Source organism: Vidua chalybeata, chromosome 2 (assembly GCF_026979565.1).
Source record: "Vidua chalybeata isolate OUT-0048 chromosome 2, bVidCha1 merged haplotype, whole genome shotgun sequence".
Lineage (NCBI taxonomy): Eukaryota > Metazoa > Chordata > Aves > Passeriformes > Viduidae > Vidua > Vidua chalybeata.
In genome coordinates, this window is record NC_071531.1 from 15,037,762 (window position 1) to 15,061,843 (window position 24,082).

Here is a 24,082-nt window from a genome sequence, read left to right on the forward strand (position 1 = left end):
AATATTAAAAAAATTCTCAGAGTTCTTCTATTTGTTGTAAGGAAGGATACACAGACATGCCTGAAATTAACTCCAGACTCCCAGTGATGCCTACCAAAGCTTCATAGATTACCACAAGTACCCCACTACATCTAGTGCTTAAAGATCTATGAAGTATTTAAAGTCAAACCTGAGCAAGAATAGTTATGCTCTTGTTTCTGGGGTGCTGGTGGATGCACACTGCATTAAATCCACTATTCCTTGCTTTAAAACAAACTGCCAGCCTCCACAACATAAAAGAATTAACAAACCACTACAGACAACTCCAGACACATTACCTTCCGTTAGCTCTTCCCTGTGTGGAAAATATGATAATAGTACTACTTTAACTTAGATTTATGAATGTTTTGAAGGAGTTGTAAGACTACCACAGGAAAGTCATCATAGAAATTAATTAACCTGCCTTCAAGGCAGGGTTTGAAGAATGTACAGAGAATATGACATGAAAGATTCCACTTTACATGATGAAAATGAAGAGAAACATTGAAGAACTATACATTAATTAAAGACATCATTGTATTGAATGAGGCAGGAGTCTTGTGGAAAAAAACCACTCTGCAAAGGTAATTTAAAAACTGGTTCATATCACAAACAACATACAATACTGTAGGGGAGGGCTTTGTCTTTGGAGCTTTCATGGTTTCTGTATAGTTTCCTTAAGTTTTATTTAAAATCTCCATTTTTTTTTCCCCATGGCATGACTCCAAGTCTGAATGCTGTGAACCAGCTATCAGAGGAAATTACAGTTGTAGGAGAACACTTCTTTCTCCATGTGACATGCTGCGCTTATGGGCTTACGACCACTTGAGAGCCGGCATTGGTGGGCTCACGTTCCTCAGGGCAGATTCTCCAGTGCCCCCATCCATCCCTCTCCTCTCAGCCACTGGCTACTGCTTGAACACCCTCCCAGCAGATACCCTCATAGCCCTTTCTCCAGCTTCTGGCCATAATCCTCCATCTTTTCATGCCCTACATCCATTCTCTGCTGTCCTATTTCCCAGTCCTGGAAATTCATCCTCAGTGTTTCCTTTTCCTCATCACTAAGCCCATATATCTTGCACTGAGACCAGCTGTTCTTTCCCAGGTGTTCATCAGACACCAATAGGCTAAAGATTAATTACTTCTTTTGGTTTTGTTGCCAAAGGAGCCCCTGGAAATTAGGAGGGACAGCTACAGTAAGAAAGGTGGGTTTTTTCTTCTGTAATGTGACCAAAACAGTGCAATTTAATCTTGAGACAGGTAGAATAATAAGTGGAACCCCTTGATGTAGTTAGTGGAAAAATAGCTGAAATGAAAACATCATTTGGTACTTTCAAAATTCGGCAGAGTTATAAACAATGAAAATTAAGTATTTCATTACTAAAGCAATAGTAATATTGGAATTACAGGAATAATTATTACTATATGCACCAGAACCCCTAAATCTGTGTAGCTAAAATTTTATTGAGGTGTGTGAACCCAAATATGAGAACACCACTTGAATGTGTAGATGGAAGAATTGTTGCCCAGCACCCCAACAGAATAATTGCCTCTTAGGAAACAGTGATTTACTAGGAGACACATCAGGAATACCAAAGTAAATGCTGTCCTCCTCCTTCCTCTCATAGTCAATATTCTTCTTTCAGGTGAAGAATATAAAGGCTTAGCAAACAGAAGAAAACAAAAGGAGTAAGAATGAAAAGTGGAAGGATTAAATATATCATACATTTAAATTTTGGTAAACTGGCAGTGAAGATGGGTCAATAAGGTGTTTGACATATAACACCAGTTCTGGCAACGTTTTGAGCAGGAGCTGCACAAAGCCACGAGCCCTGGGGCTGTGCGCGCTTCCCCAGCACCGCTGTGTCCTAACACGGTCCGGAAACAGCAAAACGGCAAAATCGGGAAGCAAAAGAAGTATACAAGGTGTGTATTAAAATTTTGGGGAGGGGAGTTCAACTGCTAGAGTGATGAGGAGAAACAAAGATTATGTTTAATTTCTCCCCTTCTAAAACCGAGTACAAAGTGGTCCTGCCGCTGCAGGGCCAGCCCGGCCCGAAGGGACCCCGTGGGGGAACCGCGACCGTAGCTGGATGGGAAGGACACGGCTGTGCCTTTCCCCGGTGCCATCGATTCATCCGAGGCCGCACGAGGCTGCAAACAGCGGACGCAAACACCTGGATGGAAAAATCTGGGCAAACGGCCGGATCGGCCCGGGAACCCGGAGAGAGCGCGTTGTTTGGCTCTCGGGGATAACCCGAGTGAACGCGCCCGGGCACCGAAGCGCCGCTCGGCCGCCCCCCGCCCGAGCGCAGCCCCGCAGCCGGAGCGCTGAGGGCGGGGCGCGGCCCCACCTGGGCAGCGGGCCCGCCCCGCCGTGCGGGCCCGGCCGCGGCCCGCCCCTCCCCTGCCTCCCTTCGCCGCGCCGTCAGGTGCCGGGGCGGGCACTGCGCCTGTGCGGCGGCCGCGGGCGCAGCAAGCCCAGCCGGCCCCGGCGGGACGCGGCGGCGGCACCGGCGGGGAAGATGGCGGAGCCGGGGGCTGCGCGCAGCCACCCGCGGGCCACAGGTAAGGGATGGGGCCGCGGCCCCGCTACGTGCCGGGGGACGGCGGCTCCCCCTCCCGCATCCCGCGGCTTCCTCCGCCGCCGTCCCGTCCCGTCCCATCTCTCGCCGCCCGGGGCCGGCGCTGCCCAAGCCCCGGGGAGGGCGCAGGCGGGGGTCGCTCCCTGGCAGGTGCCGCCGGCTCCGGCCGCCATCTCGGAGCGATGGGGCGGCCGCTCCCGGCGGGAGCCGCGGCGGTGCCGGCGCCGGGCGGCCGCTCCCGAGGGGACACGGAGCGGATCCCGCCCGCGGCTCCCGCGAACCTCGTCCTTGCCCTTTGTGGTTCGGGAGGTGTTTGCCGTGAGGTGGCTTTTGTGCCGCCGCGATTTCCCGGGCCGCCGGCGGTGCTGCCGGGGCGGGCGGCAGCTCGGCTGTGCCCCGAAGTGCAGAGCGGGGAGGCAGCGATTTGTAAACCTCGTTCGCGGCGGTGCCTGGGCCTGCCTGTGCCGGTGCTGCCCAACCCGGGCAGCAAACTGGTTGAGCGGGTATCGGGCGTGAACACCGCACGCAGAGCCCTTATGTAGGCACGGCTCCTGGTTAAGGTCCCTCCTCGCTGCTCGGCGAACATAACTTTTAATTTCCGAGGATGAAAAGGGTGTGTGAGATGTGGTGGAAGTTGCTGTGCTGTATGTGTGGAGCAGCACCTGGCATGGGATCAATCCCTCCAGCACCGTGAGATGTTGGGGCCAAGGCTGGTGGTTGTGACCTTGGCTCTTGGCTTCACACGTAGGTGTTAGGCTGGGTCTGGCTGCTCCTTCTTCACATGACTTCCCCCGGGCTCGAGTATGAGATGAGTCGTGATTAAGGTGTTATGCAGGTGCTCTTTACACTTTTACCTTAATTATCTGGTATTGAACCTCTGCTTTGTGGATGGTAAACCATCTAAACCTGGTGCATAAGAGGGAATTAATTTCCCCATTTGTCCTAAGCTACTGTAGTGACTAAAAGTAGTTTTACAATTACTTTGGGAGATAAAGAAGGATTACTCTTCCAAATTTATGGAGTGGGAATCTGAGACTTTGACTTCTCTGAGGTTACACAGTGTGAGGAGCCAGAGAAGGAGCTGGGAATACCTGTGTTTGCTGTTTCTCACCCTTCTCCACATGCTCAGCAGTTGCAGCTTTTGCTGAAAGGCTGTTGCTATTGAGCAGTCAGACACTTCTAGGGCTTGGGTCTCCATTTTTTAGGGTTTTACATGGAAGACAGGAGGAAATAAATGCTCAGAATTCATATTTGTGAAGATTTTTTTAACCTCTTTTCTAAAACAGGGAATTCACTTGCACTCTGCCCAGACTTTTTTTTTTTTTTTTTAAGTTTATGCATTCTAACTTCAGAGGCAAATGTTGCAAAAAACCTTCACTCTTTATATTGACCAGTACAAAATCTGTTTTTCACCCTGTATGAGATTGGGAATCCACAGAAAAGGTAGCATGTACTCTAATTGAAGATGGTATCAAATGAGTTGTATGTTGTAGGGCATGGACAGCACAGACAGATGTAATTACTTGTGGTCAAGCATTGGCATTTGAGCACTAATGCCCAAGGAAGGTAGTATAGAGTGGTCTTGGCCAAATATGTTATTTGAATTGTCTGCTAGAAGATAATACATTATGTGGTGTAAAAGATTTTGTGGCGTGTGTTGCAGACAGCAGCATGGATGGCATTTGATCTCCTGCAGCAGAGAATGAGGCTCTTTTTTGTGGGACTTGCCAGTTCTGTAACAAGCACAACAGCTACTAAAGTGAATCATTCATGTGGATGTGGAAATGATGCTCTCTTAATTCATGTTTGTATTTATGTCTTGGTCCTGGAGTCCTCATCTTGGTCATAGGGATAGGATGAATCTTACCTCTGTTCCAGAGTAAAATGCTCATTCCCATGGTGTTGTTCTCCAAAAGGGTGCTGCCCCAACAACAGGCAGCGACTGTAGCCACCATTCCCCTTCCCAAACTGTAGTTCTCTTGCAGCATCTGAGTTTTGATCTGTGGGATCCTCAGTGCTGGGGGAATTGCTAGGATGGCAGTGCAAGCAAGGCACTTCAGACTGTCTGCCCAGACCAAGCTGTAATAAAAAAGCCTGCAATAAGGGAATTGTTTTTGCATCTCTTGACTACTAGAGGAGAGAATATTGTTAAATTGCTTATAATTCTGCAAAGAAGGAGCAAAATTCTGTGGCACAAGAAAATAATATTTATAGAACTCAATTATATCCCTTTGCCAAAAATCAAAAGCATGAGGCAAACAATAGCATGAGAAGACACTGTAGGAATCTTCTTGTCAGGGAGAGTGTTAGGTGGCCAAAATGTAGGCATTATTGCTGCTGCTGTCTATAGTAAAGGTAATGACTAAAGAGCATTTGAAGGACAAGTGGCTCAGTATTGAATCTCTCGTCTTCCTTTTTACTGCCTGGTGAGATTTGCTTAAAGTATGTGCTAGGAGGTTGAAATACTGTACACTTTGATTTTCAGAGTAAAATGTGCTTCTTGGTTGTTTAGAGTTTTTTCCTTATGGAAAACATGGTCATGCCTAAAACAATTTAAGAGAAAAAATTATGTGTGTGCCATCCTACACTGTATATCAAAACCAGTTTGTGTGAAAGGAATTAATATGTGGATTCCTTTAAAAATATTGTGTGGGTTTTTCTTCTTGATCTTATTGCTTTTCCAAGTGATTTCTCATAGGCCAAAATGATTTAAACAATGTGTACTTACAGTCTTCTTTTTGTACTGTACTGTTTTCTCTTATATATGGACACTCAAGGTTGTTTATCCCCAAGGTTAATTCATGTGCTGCTTTTCATGTGATATTACCATTTGCAAGTATTGGCTTTAGTTCAGGTCAGTTTAATACACTGCATCCTCTCAAGATTACTGTTTTGGTATTTAAAGTATTGACTTTGTCCTTAATAAAGAAAATTCAAACCTCTTCTTTCACTAAACAGTGAAGAAAAATGTCTTGCCTTTGAATTCCAGGACTGCAGAAGTAAAAGGAAGGTGTATCACTTGAAATGCACGGGTTAGGAAAGCAAAGCATCTGAAAACTTTAGTGTTTATAGGGCAGCGTTGTATAGTACCTGCATTTGCTTTGGTGGCTGGTGTATCCATAGCAGTGGAAAGGCATCGGGAATGCTTTTTTAAACATTGGGGAATTATTTCGAGATTATTTCGAGATCATCATGTGTGATGATACTGTATGAAGATTTATGTAGTAAGGGTTTTTTAAATCTCATGAATAAATAAAATACAAATACAACTTTCTTGGTTATCCATCATTCAATGTATGTAAACCAAAACTGACAGGGGAAATTCTTTAAAAATCTTATGGCATTCACTTACAAATGCTTTCTAAGGCTACAGAATAGGGCAGGGCTTTAAATTCTGTTCAATTTTGGACTGCTTAAGTGATTGGAAAAAATAATCTTATTTCCTTTTTGTGTATTTCACCTTTGCAAGAAGGTCCCAGTGTCAGGATTATTGAGTAGCTTGTTTGGCTCTTCTCTTTTAGTTTTCTTGACCACTGCTCATGAAATCAGGTTTTTGCACCAGCTCTCTGATAGGGCGTTGCACCTTCCAGCCCTTTGTTTGTGACTGGCTCAAGCTGTTGAGCAGATCCTAGTAGCAATAATCCTCAGTTTAGATTCTACATCAATTTATATAATGCTTTTTTTTGGTTTAAGAGTGTTTTATGGAATTTTTATAAATAACTGGACTGTACAGGTTGGAGAGAGATGAAGCTAATGCAAATTTTGGGAATGCTAACTGCATTTAGTTACTTGTATTACACACTCAGATTTAACTTTCTTGTGGACATCTACTGGTTGAGAGGGAAAATCTGGATAATATGCTTAAATAGTGGAAGGAGTAGTAATGTTCAGCCAAGGTTATTGGAATAATCAAAACCAAAGTTCAGTACTGTCACAGGGTTTATTTTAATCTACCTGTTTTAGGTAATTTTACATAATTTCCGAGTTATTTTGCTGTAATTTACTTATGTTTGGTATTTTCATCACAACTTGATATATTGCTGGTGTATTTTCTATGCCTGGAATTAGTGCATGTAGGAACATGGTATGTATCAGTTTTCCCAATATACTTGTTAAAGCAACTTACCTAGTGAAAAAAGTGACTGGAAATCTTGGGTAGTCACATTACCCTGGACTGACTTTAGATAGGATATTTAGAAATACCTTTCACTTATCTCCACAATGATTAATGATGATGATGTGTCACTGTATAAAGATAAGAGATAAGTGTGTTTCACAAAGTGGAAATCTATCTAACCGTTAAAACCCCCCTCAAGATTATAGTTATGTTGTTTAAAAGACTAATGCATCTGACAGACTTTGTCATTCAAATAATACACTATTGTTTTTCTTCATTTGTGTCATGAAGCTGTCAAGATCCTAAACCCCTAGCACTCTCTGTGGATCTGAATGTTGTAAGAATCTTAGTAAAGTACTTCTTGTTGTAGTTAAATAGTAATTAAAATGTTTCATATGGAATTACTTCTGGCTTTGAGTTGTCCTCTGTGTATGTACATATATAATGCATGTACATTTCAGGCTTGTTGCAGTTGTAATGGACTAATATATTCAAATGCTTGTTGGTCACATTCTTAGTTTTCGTAATTTTCTTCTTGTAACTCTTAAATACATTACCCACAGTGGTTACACTTTCCCATAATTATTTAATATCTATGCCCTCTCTGATCTGAAGTTTTGTGAAGTATTGTGCTTCTTTTCATTTAATGTATTATGTGTGTGCATGTCATCTTTGTTTGCCAAATGCCAGATCAAACTGTTTTGCCCTAAATTCTGGGACGTAAGTTTTGCTTTTGCACTTGAATATCTGAAGGTTTTTGCTGCTTCTTTCATGTGTTTGTGTCTGCTTTCCTTTGATCGAGGGGGAGCTGATTATTCTTGTAGTATTGAGGTGCTGCAGACAAACGTCTGCTTTGCTGAGATTGATAAAGCATTTCTGTGATCTTTGCATAAACTTCAGTTACACAGCAGGCGTTTGTTGTTTTAGCAGCTTTTCAGTGAGAAGGTCCAAAGCAGTGATGAATAGCAGAGGTATTCCTAATGTTGTGCAGGGTTTGCACAGTTGTGCTGTGGTAGCTGTTTGCTTGGGCGTGAGCTTGCTTTAAACTGTTTTTCTCTGTGTGCCAAAGTTTGTTTTCTCACTGTGTTTTCATGTTACTTTTCTTGGCATAAAGATGCCAGTAGCAAACTTTTGGTATTAATGTTTCACTTTTGTTTTATTCGTTCCTTTACAATGAGTAAAATGCAGCTTTTTGTGTTCCAGTGTTACATGTACGTGCTTTTTGATTGGACCAGTTGGAAAAACAATGCTGAACTCAATTTCTTCTAATGATTTAACAGAAGATTGTTTCCTGTGCATCATATAATATTTAACTTTTCGAGCTCTGTTTTTCCTTACAAGAGTAGATACACATTTGATGCAGTGTTGGTCATTCAAATCCTTTTTTCTGGTTTGTGAAAAATCTGTAAACTCCAATTTTTCTGTATTTTGAGTACAGAAATAGGTGAAATTGTCCAAGCTTTTGAAGTCAACCCCTTCACTAGTAATTACATGTATTGTTTTGTATTCCTGTGTACTTGAATTTGCCTTCCAAGAGAACTAGTCCATGGAATATATATTAACTTGATGTGATAGGATGAGCATTTTAGTCTGGGGTGTTTTCTGCATTGTTACTTTGTGCCAGAGCCAGGTGCCTTGTTGGCTTTGTGCATGGTAATACATCTGCTTGCACAAAAAGGAAAATGGATTTTATGCCCTGTAACCTTAACACCATCACAGGTGTGTTGTGCATTCAACCAGTTTAGAAGAAATTATATGAAGCTTCATTAATCTAGTTCTCTTTGTTGAATAGTTTCTCTTGGATACTTCTTTTTCCTAGTAGGGTGTCGGAACCCAAGGTGTTTCTCAGACACTCTTGGATGTTCCGGGTCCAGGTCAGAAGTATCTGAGACCCTGGCAGGCAGCCAGAAACCCCTGTGGTTTTGAATTTGATCCATGGAACAATTTACCAACTTTGCAGGAAGAACAAGAAATCACAAAAGTTTAGATATTATAATAGAAGTAGTCACAAAATGAAAGGAAGGATTTTTGAGTGCTGTACAGGGGGGTTTTAGGCCTTGTACAGAGGGGTCTGAGTTTTGTACATGGGGGTCAGAAGTTCTAAGATGGAGGGATTTGGGCGTGCCCTGTCCTCCTTCTTTCTCCTTCCTATCCTCCATGTTCTTGGTGATGTTGGCACTCACAGATTGGTTTAGAGTAGAAAGTCACTGTTCAATATAGGTGATAGGCATTGGGGAAAAACTATAAACATTTAATACATACTGTGTGATATAAAAGATGGCACCAGTCCCTTGGGCAAGAGAGACGCAGAGGGAGAAGGAGTCAGAGAGAATGCCAGGGAGTGTGTGTGCCTTGAGATAACATGCAATAAACTACCTTGAGAGCGGAGGACTGAAGACTACTGAGTCTTTCTTTGAAGGCACAGGTTGGAGGAGAGACTTTACTACCTCCCAGGGTCACCCCAATCTGGGGGTGAGCCCGTCAGTAGGCATTTCAATAAATGAGTGAGAATTTATCACTTCTATCTGAGATTTTGATAGGATGGGAATGGGTGTGTTAGATAAAAATACATGATACCATATATCAATTTGTGGATGCCACTGTAAAATCATATTAAAAAATCTTCAGGAACACAGTAGTAATGCTACTACACTCAGTAGAATTTTGTCTGTTTTGGTGCCAGATGCTGGAGGATGCATTGTGGTTTTATGTTCATTTAGGAAGATCTGCAAGTACGCCTTGCCCAGTTCAATCTATATGAATTATCAAATTACTTGTCTCATGCCAAGCAGAAGCCATCAAGGCTCTGCATTATTTCAGAAAAATGCTCATTCAAATATTTATACTTTGAAATTAATTTTGCTTGTGGGTGTAGAATACTGAAATTCTTCATGTGGCTACACTAAAAAGAGAAAGATACAAACTTTCCAAAGGTGCTGTTGCATGCCTGGCGTTGTAAGCACAGCAGGAATGCTGAAGGGATCCGGGTGGAGCTCTGGTGCCTTCTCACTTTAGTGATAGATCAAGTGAGAGCTGGAAGAATATTCCAGTTTGAATAAACTAGCCTTCATTGTTGAGTTGGAATAAACTTTCAATATCCAATTATATTGGGAGTAAAATAATTTAATTTTGAAAAAACTCCAACCATGTGAAACAAAAATATTTTTTGTGCTCCTAAGCTTGCTGCATGACAAATCACCCAAGAAAGGCCCTTTCCTTTTGTCTCAGAAGGGAAAATAAGACAATATTGCAGTGTTTATCCACCCATCATTACTGTGATTTTTACATATTTTAAGTTAAGGGATTTGGTTTCCCCTCCCATGAGAGGGTGGTATCAACAAATGGGAAGCGCTTTCCTTTTGCTGGTAACTTGCATGCATCTTGCCAGTTTTCAATCCCTTGTTTGTGTTGAATGTGGCATCTGTGTGTGTGTGCAGACCCACACTCAGTGTCAGGGGAAAGAAACCTCAGGGAGAGAACTGGAATGTGCTGTTGGGCCTCTTAAAATGTTGATAAACAGTGAGCAGATGATGACTTTCAAAATAAATGGTGGGTGAGTTAGTTCTCCGTTCCCTCTCCTGAAGGGAAGGGAGCCAGTAGGGCTTTAGTTTCATGCTAGTGTCTTGACTTTTGATACGATGCATCAGCCACAGGACATATTTTTCCCATATGCTTAATGGTCTATTAATAGATATAAGTATTTCCATTATGTTTCCTGGGTTGAGTGGCACTAAGTGCTGTGGTTACAAGTAAACATGGCACTTTGCAGTAGTCAGAGGAAGTGGTTTTAATGGTGCAGTGAAACAAGAGAGTGACCTTCCGTTGGCATAAATGAGTTTTTGATGAGGTTCTGGATGTGAATGCTGTGTTGCAGGGTTGTGAGCCAGGATGCGTTTCATGGCTTGTTGAGGCCAGGTTATGGCACTGAATGAAAACGTTTGAGCACTGCATAGGGAAGTAATGGTTTAGAGAAAGTATTATGGAGAGAAGTTGCTTTTTTATGGCATTATCAAGTTGCAGAACTGAAAGAAAACTTGAAACAGAAAGAACGGAACAGATTGAGGCATTTACAGATAATGGAAATAGATTGGTTTTTGTAATAATTGTTATATTCTATGGTCAGTTTTGCATCTCTTTCATGCTTTGCAGTATGTTTTCCCTGTTTTGGGTTGGGGTTTTTCTGCCTTTGAGGTTTTTGCAATCTCTGTTCTTACAACAGAGTTACTGCCATTATTCAGTCTTCCTTTAAGTCTCATGCAGCCAAAGGAGGTAATAAAAAAGTAGCCTATCTTTGAATTTTAATAGATTTAATCTGTGATGAAGTTGTCCAAGTCATGTGTGAATGGAACTGAAAATCATGTTACACAGTACAAGCACATCCACTTTCAGATCCAATTTTGTCATGACTGGTCTGTTTGAAGTGCGGAAGATGAACTGAATGCTATAAGGAAAGTCTTCATGCAACCTCCTTGTAGTGAGTGCTCCCTAAAGCATAGTGACAAGCTTACAGGCCATGTAGCAACTGAAAAGGTGTTTAAAATAGCACAGTGATGCTCCTGGAAGGTCGCTAAATTATCTGTTGATGAAAATCTCTGCACTACATAGACCTTCTGGTGCCTACTTGCTGATAATGGTGCATCTGTGCTGTTGATAAAATGAGACCCTACTAGGATAACTCTTAAGATTTTACAAGTTGGCTTTCTATTTTTCTCTCTAATGGTGTTTTCTTCCTTCCCTATTCTCATCCACTCAGTCATGCCTACAAGGTCATAAGGGTGGCCACCTTAGTGAGACAAACTGTCTCCCTGCTGTCCTCCCTGATGACTAGAAATAGTATTAATGGAGGGGTGTAAGGTCACAGCAAGCATCCAGTATGCTTCCTAGAGTCCCTCAAATGATGGTTGGAGGACTTAGAGATATATCCAGAAGATACATCCCGATTTTATCTTCCATATATACATATTCCCATGCTCTGGTCTGCTTCTTGCCCCAGTTTCATAATTACACTCAATACAGTAATTCTTGCTCTTGCTGCCCCAGCAGAGCTCACTCCATTCCATCCAGCCTAGGGAGTGGAGGAAGAGAAAAGTGTGATGGAGGAGACTGGGCCCATCAGATGGGCTCCAGCGGGAATTTACCTCTCACTAGCCCACCTGCCTCCTGCAGTGGGACCCCAGAGGGCTGAAGTAGCTCTGAAGTTTTTCTTGTGGCAGCTGCAGGTGAAGCAAAGACACCATGAATAGGAAAAAGGAGGAAAGGAAAAGAAAATACATTCCATGCTATTTAACCTCTGCTTCAGGCATTACTGTTCAGAAATAGAGAATCACCATATCAAAGAGCTCTTTGAAAATCAAAGGTAACAAAAACAAATAGGTTGAGGAGTGTTTTCCTAGTCTTCAGAGCAGCTCTTGGTTAATGTGATGCAAGTGTGATATACTTACTTAAGTTATAAACTTGGAGAAGTAGAGGGGCAAAAGTCCTCAAGATGGTTTGCTAATGGCTATTTTGCACTAAAATGAATCCAGATATCTCCTGGTGATTCATGCATCTTGAGAAATTCTGGTCAAAACTTCCATGGTATCAAGTAGTACTTGGAAGATGTAATTTTCCTATTCTGACTTTCATCCCCAATGGCTGAGAACTGTTGGATCTGATTCTGAGGAGCAGTGTTTCAAGCTGATTATATTATACAGTCCTTCATAAATTTGTACAACTGAAAAGCCTCAAGAAAGAAAATTCTTAAAGGAATATGGAAAACTGTTCAGCAGCTAAAAGCTGGCTTTTATTCCAACATTTTAGATTTTAAAACATTCAGCCATCCCTATCTGTTTCCAGCTGTGTAATCTAGTCCATTACCTTGTACCTTGTCAGAATGAACCAAATTTGTTCTTGGGTGTTATTCAGTAAAAAAACGTAGTTTCACCATTGTCAGTGCCAAGTGCTGTTATTGGGGAACAGGAAAATAAATAAATATACCTATTTATTTGTGGGTAGAGCTAGAGTGACATTCTCTGAGTATACAGTTTGGGGTCTTCGGGAATTTCCTGTGTTAAATTTTACACAAGCTGGTAAGAATTGATGGTGTCAGGTTTGTTGAGGAAAAGATTTTCAGTGTGCATCATCTAGCTCTGCTTTGAGAAGGTGGTACAGGATTTGGCTCCTGGTACTGGATTTAATGAAGCATGTTACACTGAAGTAATCTGTCCCTGAGTCTTCAAATGTTTAATCAAGAACAAGAATCTCTTAATCTTCTGCTGCTAGTCATCTGTCTCCTTTTGATTCAGAAATGTTTGGTGCATCAATAAAAAATACTAAAGCAAAGACAAAAATATGTCTTTCTTGTCATTTAGATGGTCCTCTTGCCTATGCACAGGAGAAATACAAAAATGCTTGCTTGCTTGTCTGGGAGAAGTTAATTTCAAATCTCATTTGTATTCTCAGGTAAGAAGTTTGGATGCTGATCTACTGAAAAAAAAGTGTTTGTTTTGTTTTGGTTTTTGTTTATAGCATTAATCCTCATTAGGTAGTGAAGGTGGCTGTTTGTGATGATACATCTGCAATTTTCTTTGTCCCATTGCCTGTTAGCCCAGATGAATCTATTCTTTCTTCTACTGAGGCTTAGAGAGCAGCTTCTTGTGTGTGTGTAGACCTACACTTCCCTTCTTCCCGAATTTCTTCGTACATGTGGCTTTTGCTGCATCTCCGACTCCTGTCCTTTTCTAGAATATTTACTGGTTTCTATTTCTTCAGCCAACTCAACCTACTCATCCCTCTGCTCTTTTCCCTTGCTATGGGTAGGCAGGTTTTTCAAGCCCTGACTCTGTATCTTTTGATTTGTATCTACATGTGAAACAAAATCCTGGAAGAGTGTAGGATTCCTGTGTAAGTGCTGGCTTTCAGCCTGTGTTTGGTGATATGGGGCTCCACATTCAGCAGAGCTGCTCTCTGTTGCCACAGTCAAACAAAAGCCTTTCCTTGTACAGGTGTGTCCTGAACTTTGCCCACAGTTAGTCTGAGTCTAATCAGCCCTGGCAAAGAGCTCCACAGTCAGCTGCCTTTGCTGAGAATCCCACGATGAATGTATCTTTCCAGTGAGGCAAGGTTTGTGGACAGATGACCTCTTCTTACTGGAGCAACCAATTACAGTCCAAACAAGCAAGGTTCTTTGCCCATTGGTCTGGAGAAGGAGCAGCTTGGTTCATGATACATGGAAGTAGAGAGGAGAAAAGAATAGGACAAGTGGATGCATAAGCACTGAGGTTCTTGAGGCAGCAGCTGGTTCCTGCTCTTACAGACACACAGGATGCTGTGGCGCAGCCTTTTATGCTAGGACACAGCATCTGTGATCTTTTACTCTGCTGTAGCTGTGCTGCAGGGTGGCAACCACTGCTCAGGGTGGTGCTGGTCAACTCAGTTCAGATTCTAGAGAAGCCTCTAGACAAGAGGGTGGGAATAAAAGTTCAGATGTCTAATTTGCTTTGCAAAGTATTCTAGTGGGGTTACTGGCTTTGCAGTTGGATATTTGCCATTATGTTTCAAGAACTGACTAGGTGAAGTTAAGACACATCTCTTGGTGCTTAGGACAAAGTGTAGAACCCATTGATGGGTTTTGGTTTTTCTGTGCTTATATCCAAAATTACTTTCACCTAATGAAGCAGCCCTGGTGAGTCATTTTATTAACTAGAGTTGTAATGGTGGAATTCCAGATTAGCAAAGAAAAACAAAACTGGTGTAAAAAAGAAATAAACAAAAAACCCCAACCCAAGCAAAAATCTCATTTTGACAAATCTTTCATGTCAGTAGGTTTTGGATGTATACTTCATGACTTTTAGAAGAATAAACCAAGAGAGAATTGCTGACATGTATCATCGTTGTATGCAGTTTTCAGATTCCTTGTAAATGCTGGAGATAGCAATCTTTTGAATACACTCTTGCAATAATTGCTAAATATTAATAAATTTCTAAGTCTAGTAAGTGCATTTAAGTAGGCAGGCAAGACTGTTTTCTCATGTACTGCTGTTAATTTGTTCCTAGGTTTTTCACCTAGGTTTGCACTGTATAGTAAAGATAAATGGCACTACTGGTTAGCTTGTGTGGCAAAACATGGTGCAGTCTCTACTGTCCACGTTTGAGACCTTCCTTTGTCAAGGAAAAATGTCAGATGAAAGCTTGCTGGAAGAAGTAAAAATGTCAGCGATAACACTTAGCAAGCTCGGATTTTTTGTTCTTGATATGGTGGGATTTGATATGGCACCAGGCTGTGGGCACATCTGGAGCTAAAGGAGCAGGCAGGCACATTGCTGTGACTCCGTTTGCAGGGGCTCTGCTGTTCATACATGATAGGCTTTTGCCATTTCTTTAGCAGAACGGAATTTAACGGTGTCAAGTGTATTGTATCATTAAAGCAGTGGCAGCTTTGCTGTTTTTCTCTAAGATTTTTCTGCAGAATGCCAGAGCTAGGAGAGAGTAAGAGATCCTGCTGCCACCTACAGCATCAGCAAATACCAGATCTGTTCCAAGCACATACATTCTGTCCTTCAGTGTTTCAGGATTTAAGTTACCAAGATAGTTAAGGATATGCAGTAGTTACCTGGAAACACACCTTTTCTCTTGCTTTGCTGAGCTGTGGTTCTCACTGGGAGCCATAACTGGAACCCAGTGTCAGAGCCTTACATGCCCAAGGGCAGATTTTTTTCAGCAAATTTGAGGGGAAGGGAATTTATGAGGCCAAGTACAACTGCTTAGGTTCAGATTTAAGAGCTTTCAAAGTAATTATAAAAATGTTCTTGTTATTTAGCTTTGTTTTATTTGACTTGACAAAAAGTTCAGTGCAATATAAATAAGAGAGGGGAATAAGGTCATGTTTTGAGTGTTATGTAAAATATCATTAAGTTTTTTTGCCTTTGAAAATAGGATATATTGTAGCCTATTTATATGGTGTAAAATATCTGTATATAATCTGTATATAATACAGACTGCCTGCTCAGTGTAGATAGCTATCAGCTCTTAACACTTTGCTTGTAGCATAAGGGTGTTTGCTTTTTAAAATGGCTGGCAGAACAAATTGGAGACAGGAGGAGTGAGGGTTTTTTTCTGTACAGCACAGACGTGGAGGAGATGGAAAGTTAAACTTTGGAACAGAAAACTACTGAGAAAGGTGAAGATTTCCCTTACTATTTTCATGTCTCGTCTTTTAAAATACAGTGAGATGAAAGGCGGTGTAGTTTCATTTGACTGACAGAATGAGGGTAGTAGTCAAATGTGTTTTGGCAAAGGGGGTTTTTAAACTGTGCTGTCGTACACGTGTGTGGAGGCAGGGGGTGGACTACAGGAGCAGTATGTGTTGGCAGGGATAGTATGAACAGCCCACTTTGTTTTAGGAAAAGTTGGAAGGAATAGGTATGAAAATACATTTTTTTGAGGAGGAATGTAAGGCTGCAGGTAAGCTGAATGCTTAGAGAAGGTGATAAGAGAAGAAACTGTAACACACAAAGGTGAATCTTGTACTTGATGTCAGGAAAGTGAGGAGGTGTGAGGTCTCTACAGTTCAAAGCTGAGACACTGAGCATCCATGTGGCTTGTGGATGGACCTTGTGTTGGTGTATAAGCAGGTGCAAGGCAATAGGGGGTTAACCTCACCTTATTGCAATGATGGAAAGCTTTCAGTTTCAAAAACCTGCATTTGAACTATATCATGAAAATGTTAGTAATCTGACTTTTATGCCTTTATTAACACTACTGTAGCCTAAGTCTTAAAGCATGACTGACATGAACCATAATTGAGGTAGCATGCCCAGGATTGACAGCTCCGATGTCAGAAGTGAGGAAAGAATCCAGTTTTTCTTAATTTTTTTCTGTAGAAGCTTCTAGGTTCTTCTGAAAACAAATAAGATCTCTGCTTCAGCTATACTTAGGTAAGTTCTGGCAAGTTATTCAGTGATTTTTCTGTGCAGCTGCCTGTTTCGAAGAACATGAGGGGAAAATGGTAGGAAGCTCACACTGATGTCTTGTGTGGGAACAATAGAAAAGGGTATTATTTGGTGCTATTTACATATAGTATGTTGCTTTGGTAGCTGATGCTACCAAGACATGGCTGTGGTTATGTATATGTTATCAATAGTGAGCAATTGGTCTTGCTTTCCTTAATCCTTCTTAAGATGGATTGATTTTTTTTTTCCTCCAATATTGAGTATCTACTGTAAAAAAATCTTTATTAGTTGAAGTCACTAATTCATGACATTTGTTTTGATGTTTCTTTTTCTACTTAGCTTACTTATTGAGGTTTGAGTTTTGCAAGGAAGACACATTTGCTAATCAGTGACTGAGACTTGATGTTCTAGAAGGGCATAGAGCTCTTTAATCACTTGAATTTTAAAAAGACCAAAAAAAGGTGTTGGAGAGGAGACAAGATATTGGAAGGTGGGTGGCTATGTTCTTTTGTTTTTAGAGATGCTGACTTAAAAGCAAGACTAAAGCTCATCATTTTAGTGTTGAAGCTGTGAAAAGCTGGAGAATAAATAAGACACTTAAGCTAAAGTTGAGCAAACCCCTGCTTAATAAAGAATAACATACATTAATTAACAATAAACAGGGTCCATATACATTCTCATTCTGTGAAGAAAAGTCATTATTAGAGAGTATTACATCGATTTTCATTGTAGTCCTGTTGTATATTTACTTATAAATATAAAAACGTAAGGGGTTTGTGTATTGATTCTTTTCTTTCCTTTAGTCAAATCTATGCTTATAAAAGGATCTTTTAAAAAGAGCATCCTGCTTCTGTTAGATGTTCCTGGAAAAGAAAATCAATGCATGAAGTCGCATACTGAAACATCTACTGCATTGACTTAGTAATCTTTAATCCTGCATGTAAACAGAAAGAAAAATGCTGTTCAGTAAGAGTATTTTTTTCTTACTGTTTGTTATTTTTCATCTTCTGGTAAAAGATTTAACTTCTGCAGTTTTTATGTGTGCATATATATAAAGAGTTCTTCTTCACAGAAGAGTTCTTCTGAAGTGTCCTGTGTTTATTTGTATTTGGAATTCTTCTACACACAGTCACAGGAAAGAAAATGGTGTGCATCCCTTTGGTTCAGTGGGATTTATTGTCATGATGGGAAAAAGAATAAGGGGACTAAGATTAAATAAAGGTCAAGAATTTTATGTTGGCATTACTGCACTGCTGTTGTTTCCTTGTGACCTTTTGCAAGCATCGCTCTTGCTGTGCTTTCATTAAACTGCAAAAACTCTGAACTCTCTTTGGGTTTGTTTCTTATCTCTGAGGTTAATCGCTGAGGGCATGAGCACTGTCTATTTCATGCTGCTCTGAGCCTTCATCTTGAGCAAGGGCTGAACCTGGACATGTATATTGGAAAGCTGCTACTATTACTGTGTTAATTTGTTGAAACTCTGCTAAACAGTACCCGCTAATGAACACTTACAGATGTTTGTCACAGTTGAAGAAGATATTGTCAAATGCAAATTTGTCAGTGTTGCATCAGGAACTGGGTTCATTTCATCTATTTTAGGCATTCTGCTTAAATGTTTCAGTTCTCATGGAATCAGTTTTGAGGTTGTTTTATCTCTTTAGCAGTCCAAAGAGATAATTATGAAATTAAATACGTAGTATTTCAGTTCCTTTGCTAAGACGCTTTAGCTGGTTTCTTCCATTCTTCTCATTCCTGCTGTTCTGTCCTTTCATTTCCTTGAGGTCTGTTCCTCTGACAGTATAGAAGTGCTGCCTTCATTCAGGAACCCAAAGGCTGATGGTGCTGTGTAGAGTAATATGTAATGGAATAGAAAAATATGAGCTTTAGATAGTCAAATTGTTAGAAATCAACAATTTGATTTTAGAACTCTTTTAGAAGCCTTTGATCCTTAGCTGAAAACTCATCATTAAATGTCCCTTCCCTGAAGGGATATATGTTCAGCTGCTTAATGTTCTTCATTTGTCATCAATAAAAATGTAGAGTTTTGAGATTCCACCCCACAAAATAGAAAAATTTAAATAAAAACTTCCTCCTTTGCTATTACATGTGCAGTGTCATTTTTCAGCTGTTAACAAGCAGGCAAATGAAAACAGTTGGTATTTTGAATATACCTGTAGAAAATCCTGCTATTCCCTGTATGTGCCCTAATGCCTCACTGGTGGGAGAGTGCACAAATTGCATTACTGTGCACAATTAGGTTCTCTGCAGGAATTCATCTGACTTCTGTCAACCTTGGTTGTCTTGGGCTCCCTTTGAGTCGAATGGAACAGGCACTTCTAAATTCCTCCCTCAGGAGGAGGTGACAGGTCTGAGAAGTACCCCAGCTCTCTGTAAAGTAAGTGAGAAGGAAGCTGAGAGCTGCTGGCTCTCAGAGGTGAGTGTCTGTTTACTTGGGCAGCTGAAGTTAGGCTGAATCTCACCCTTCCTGGTACACCGGAGGTGCTGTACCTGTCCTAATGTACTGCTCTGCATATCAGGAGACAATTTATGGCTGCCATCCACTTCATGATATGCTGACAGCTGTAGCAGTTGCTTTAGTCTGCTCTGCTCAGGCTTTGAGGATGCTCAAGAGGCACAGGAGGGCTGGTTATGGCCCCTCTGTGCACTGCTGAAGCTGCTGCCTGCGAGCCCAGGGGCAGGAAGATGAGTACTGTTTACAAGTCAGGTTTTACCGTTTTTGTTGCTCTGACATTTTCCCCTCTGTAGCAGTGTGTTGCTACTGGTTCGCAATTCATGGAGCCCCAGCTCAGCCAGCCTTTCTCAGAAGCCTTTTGTTGACTCACAAAGATGTAGTCAGTGGGACTTTTCCAGTGGCAGCAGTTTGTTCCAAGCTGCTGTCTTCCTCAGTACCCCTATGGCCTTCTCTAGGTGTGTGCCTTGAAATGTCCCATGTAGGCAAAGGAAAGCTGCTTGTGATCTGTGTGACTTGTATGATGGGCAGGATGTGGCCGGGAGGCTGCTGGTTTGCTACCACTGAGTTGGTTGTTGGTAATCCTTCAAACCATTTATCACTTCATTTAAATCTCCTCTTTTTAAGAAGGCAGGCAAATTTCATAGGATATTCACCTTCAGTTATAGATATGTTGATATGTTGTGAAGATATTGGTCACACTCTTGCTTCTCTGGCTCTGAAAGCTTATTCTAATCATCAAAAGAATTACTGTTCCATATATACTGTATATCACTATAACTTTTGACCACTGAGGTTACAACACGTGCCACTTAAGCAAACACTGTGGTGTTTTAGCTTTTTGCAATATAGTAATTAAATAGAAATGTGGGATAGAAGTTATGAGAATTGCCAGTCCCTATTTTAGAAAAGTCTGTGTAAGGTAGACCCATATATACATGGATTCCTGTAAAGTCTGTCATTCAGCAAAGCATTTGGGATGAGGTTTGAAAATATTTTTAAAATACCCCAAAAATAATCAAGCTTCAGGTTTTTTATTTGAGTTTTGTTTTGATTATACAAATTGTTTATCCATGTAGGGTATTTTAATTGCTAAATTGAGGGTAGTCATGAAGGTTAAGACTTAACATACTGTATTAATTATGTTTATTGGACCTTGATATTTGGTACATGTTTTGCTTATTATGGGCTTCCTGGTGGATGTAAGATTACTTTCCAGATACACCTAGAAGGCCACAGAATTCGCAGGCTGTGTAGCCCCCTACTTTGGAGATGAAGCCATTACTGATGCTCCAAAACTCTGTATAAATGAAACCTCTTTTTCTGCATAATTTGCTAAATACAGGTAGTATTTTATCTTTGACCAGTTCTCTTGGCAGAGCTGCCTTATGTAATTTTTAATGCCTTATTACTATTATAACTATAATCACTGGGGGACAGGGACTGCCTTTTATCTTGGGCTTCTAATGCACAGTGCAACTCTGAGCAAAATATTAAAGATTTTATGCATTTTTTTTCCTACAGTAGAAAAGATTTTTTTTTTCTCCCAAAGAAAAAACAAAGTCTATCAAAATAGTATTTTGTTTGAATCCTTAAAACCTGGTTAAACAGCAGAGTAAAGGAACATATTGAAAATAAAGGAACGAGGGGGAAATAAGACCAAACAAGACCATGTATAATCTCTGGAAAGTTTTAAAAAATTTAAAATTGCAAGGCAAGTATTTTTGAGGAGCAAACTGGCAAAGGCATAAAAAGAACAGTGAACATGTCACCCTTGATACAGACCCTGCCAGACTTTGTGGTAGGTTGCTAAATGGTCCATGTGTGAAAGGAAGAGTCAAGAGACATAAGGCTGTATCACTGAAGCTTAGTTACTTGCTTTAGTGTTGTGTGTGGAGGAGCTATGGGGTGTTTCTTGTCCAAGTCTTTCTTAAAATGGAATATACCTTGATCTATTGCTTAAATTTGATGCTAGGGGAAATTAGCCTTAATACAAAGGTTTAAAAACTCTAGAGAAGTGGAGAATGAAAAATGAAAGGTTTCAAGCATAAAACTGAGTAGGTGAAATATGATACACTGGGAAGAGCCTATGAGCTTTCTGTAAGGGAATATATTTTGTACAATTGGGCTTCTCACAAGAGGTCAACAAATAGGCACGGTGGAGTGATCCAGAAGAAGAAATATGCTTGGCTTTTCTAAAATATGTTTGTAGAAACCATCATCAAAGGGACTAAACATCTTTAAAGCTCTTTACTGTCTGGTGATTTGATGATTGATGTGAAAAAATGCGTGAATATATGTGAAAGCTGTGATGGGGTTTCCTGTTGATAAGGTTTTAAGAATAGTCATGTAAAAAGTAGTCACTAAAGCTTGTTAGAAAAATGAGCACCAAGTGACTGAGCAGTAAATGACAGATGAATTTCAGTGTCCATTGGTACAGATAGATGTCAGGAGTAATGTCTATGGAAGACAATTTATAAACAATGAGGTGTTTTGAATTACCCAGTAGCATTGGGGAAGGCCAGTTCATGGGGTGGCAGTCTTCCCTGCGGAAAGTTCCTGACCTTGTAAGGATGGGTTTGGCTGGGATCTTCTCAGATCTTGTGTCCTCACAGTTAGTGAAGCTGCCTGTAGCTGTGGAAAGTCTTTTGTTCTGAGTAGTATTAATGATCATTCAGAAGCTGGTTTTCTGTGGAAGTTTTCTATGCAATACATGTGAGTGAAACTTTTTTTAAAACCAGTAATTAAGGGTTTGTGATAGAAGTATTTGCTAAATATGATGTATAATTTATTTTTAGAGAGAAACTATACTGTCATGTTAGAATTATTGATGTTAATTTTAAATAATTTTAAAAACTTGATCTCTCTACAGAATTTGGCATATGTGAAAAGATTGCCTGTTATAAATGCCTTTAGCCATTGTTTGCACAGTGAAGTGTCAAATCTATTTGAAAGGTAACTTTCTGCTGAATATATGCAACAAGGAAAACTTTGTCAAGCCTGCTTCTTGTAAAATCTACCAGTCTACTATGTATATTCCGCTTTTTTTCTTGTACAGATTAAGCATCCCATTTCGTAAATATGTAGCCACAGTGTAGGCTTGCAGAGATTTTAAATTATCTGTTAAAGCTAGGAGTAATTTTGAGAATGAAAATTTAATTATATAGAGAGTATTGCCTTTTTTTTCTTATTCAGTATTTTCTGTTTTAATCAGATATAAATGTAATCCTCCATACCAAAATGAATTCTTTCTTATTGGTTTATGTTCAAAGGGACTTTTAAAGTTGTCCTTTAAAATCCTAGGGTGGTTTTAATCAAGATTAAGCAACTTTTTTTTTTTTTTTCCAGAAGCCAGAAACTTTGTTTTTTGAAGATGATGATGGTATTATTAGTAGTTTGTCTCAAAACATCTGCAGTAATGCTGTTTCTAGAACATAGATTGTCTGGTGCCACTGAGCAGAAAAGTGTGTTGTTTGTCCTGTAGATAATCAGATGATCTTGTAATTGTGTAGTGGTATAAAGTCAGAGTTCTTGGCTCCTGTTTTAGAAGGCTATTTATTCTTACTATGTTGACATTTTAAATAAGGCAAATGGTGTTACTGATGGAGTTCAAATATTATGGTTTTTACTTGTAAAGGAGCCAGTTCTTAATGAAGTTCCAAGGTAAGTGAAGCAAGTGTATTGAAGCCTTAACACAGTCCAATATTTCCATTTTCCATTCTTGATTTCCATCTGCACCCCCCCCCAGTCAGTTTCCTGCATATAAATTTGCATGCATGGCCTGATACACTTTTTCTCCCTCTGTCTCTCACCTTCAGGAATGCATTCACAGTATTGTATTTGCTTGTTTTTCATCCATGTCAAAATGTCCACATCTTTATCTCCTTTCTGTACTGTTATGTATGTCCTGGTTGTCCAGAACTGGTCTCTGCAAAGGAAAGCAATTCATGCATGTCACTTCCATGCTTGACTCTATTAGTTTCTAGATCAAATCAAGAGCATTGCTTGGCTGCGCTGCAAATCTGCATGCTCTCTTTAAATTCTGAACTGTGTTTGATGGAGTATCTTATTGAAATCTCATTCTTACTTGTCTATTAGATGGACACCTTGTTTTTCCTTCAAACAGCTGTGTAGGGTACAGAAGTTAGCTTCTAATTCTTATATCAGTTGGACAGGATTGGAACACTGTCTAAAATGCTGGCATCCCTGATTGCATTTTTGCTTGTTTTGTGAATGCCTATTCAGTCAAGAAAAGGAGAAAGGGAGATCCCTTCCCTGCTTTGCCACATCCCAGGCAGCAGCACTTTGCCCAGTCCTGGTGGTGTATCCCATTCATCTCCCTGTGCTGCCCTGAGACAGCCTTCTGTCTAGCCCTGGTTCCTTGAGCTTGGCTCTTCTGCCTATTTTGACTAACTTAGCCTAAAGCTGTACAGTCTGCTCTAAGTTTGGCTCATTTCAGGATGATGCAGATTATTTCTTGTGCTTTTCTTTTTTTGACCCACATAAGAATTACTGTTAACAACATGCAAAAGTACATTGATATCAAAGAACTGAAGTTTTGACCCTTGAAAAGGGCCACAGTGCTCTGAACCCCTCTAGGCATCTGGGATGTGCACATTAAGGGAATTTTCAGTGGATTACTCTAAAAGATTGACTAGCTTTGTAAAGTATTCTGAACTAGGGCTTGAGTGACTGCAGAGAATACAGACTAGAAGAGCACGTAGTTTAATCCTCATAATACCCTAACTTTGTCTTCCGACATACACAGTTTGCTTGTTTTTATTTTTAAAAGCTTTTTTTGCCTCTGGAGGCTTTCAAAGTGATGCTTTTTTCCCCCTGGTTTCCATATTCCAAAATTGTTTGCTTGGTCTGGATTTTTTTGTGTGCAGATGATGGAAGATGCCTCTGCTATATTACATGATCCTCAGTGTTCTCAAACAAATAAGATAAATAAGTAAAATTA

At 40.4% G+C, this 24,082-nt stretch overlaps 1 protein-coding gene across 4 annotated transcripts in view; it reads left to right on the plus strand.

The window, feature by feature from the left end:
• The first annotated feature begins 2,498 nt into the window (after positions 1–2,498).
• Positions 2,499–24,082, plus strand: part of MAP7D2 (MAP7 domain containing 2) — an 82,431-nt gene continuing 60,847 nt past the window's right edge. For 3 of the 4 annotated variants that reach the window (XM_053935904.1, XM_053935903.1, XM_053935905.1), the window contains exon 1: positions 2,500–2,586. In XM_053935904.1, the coding sequence (XP_053791879.1) occupies positions 2,544–2,586 (43 nt within the window). In that variant the 5' untranslated portion in view covers positions 2,500–2,543. Of the gene's footprint in view, positions 2,587–24,082 lie in introns of all 4 variants that reach the window. The other variant, XM_053935902.1, reaches the window with a different exon arrangement.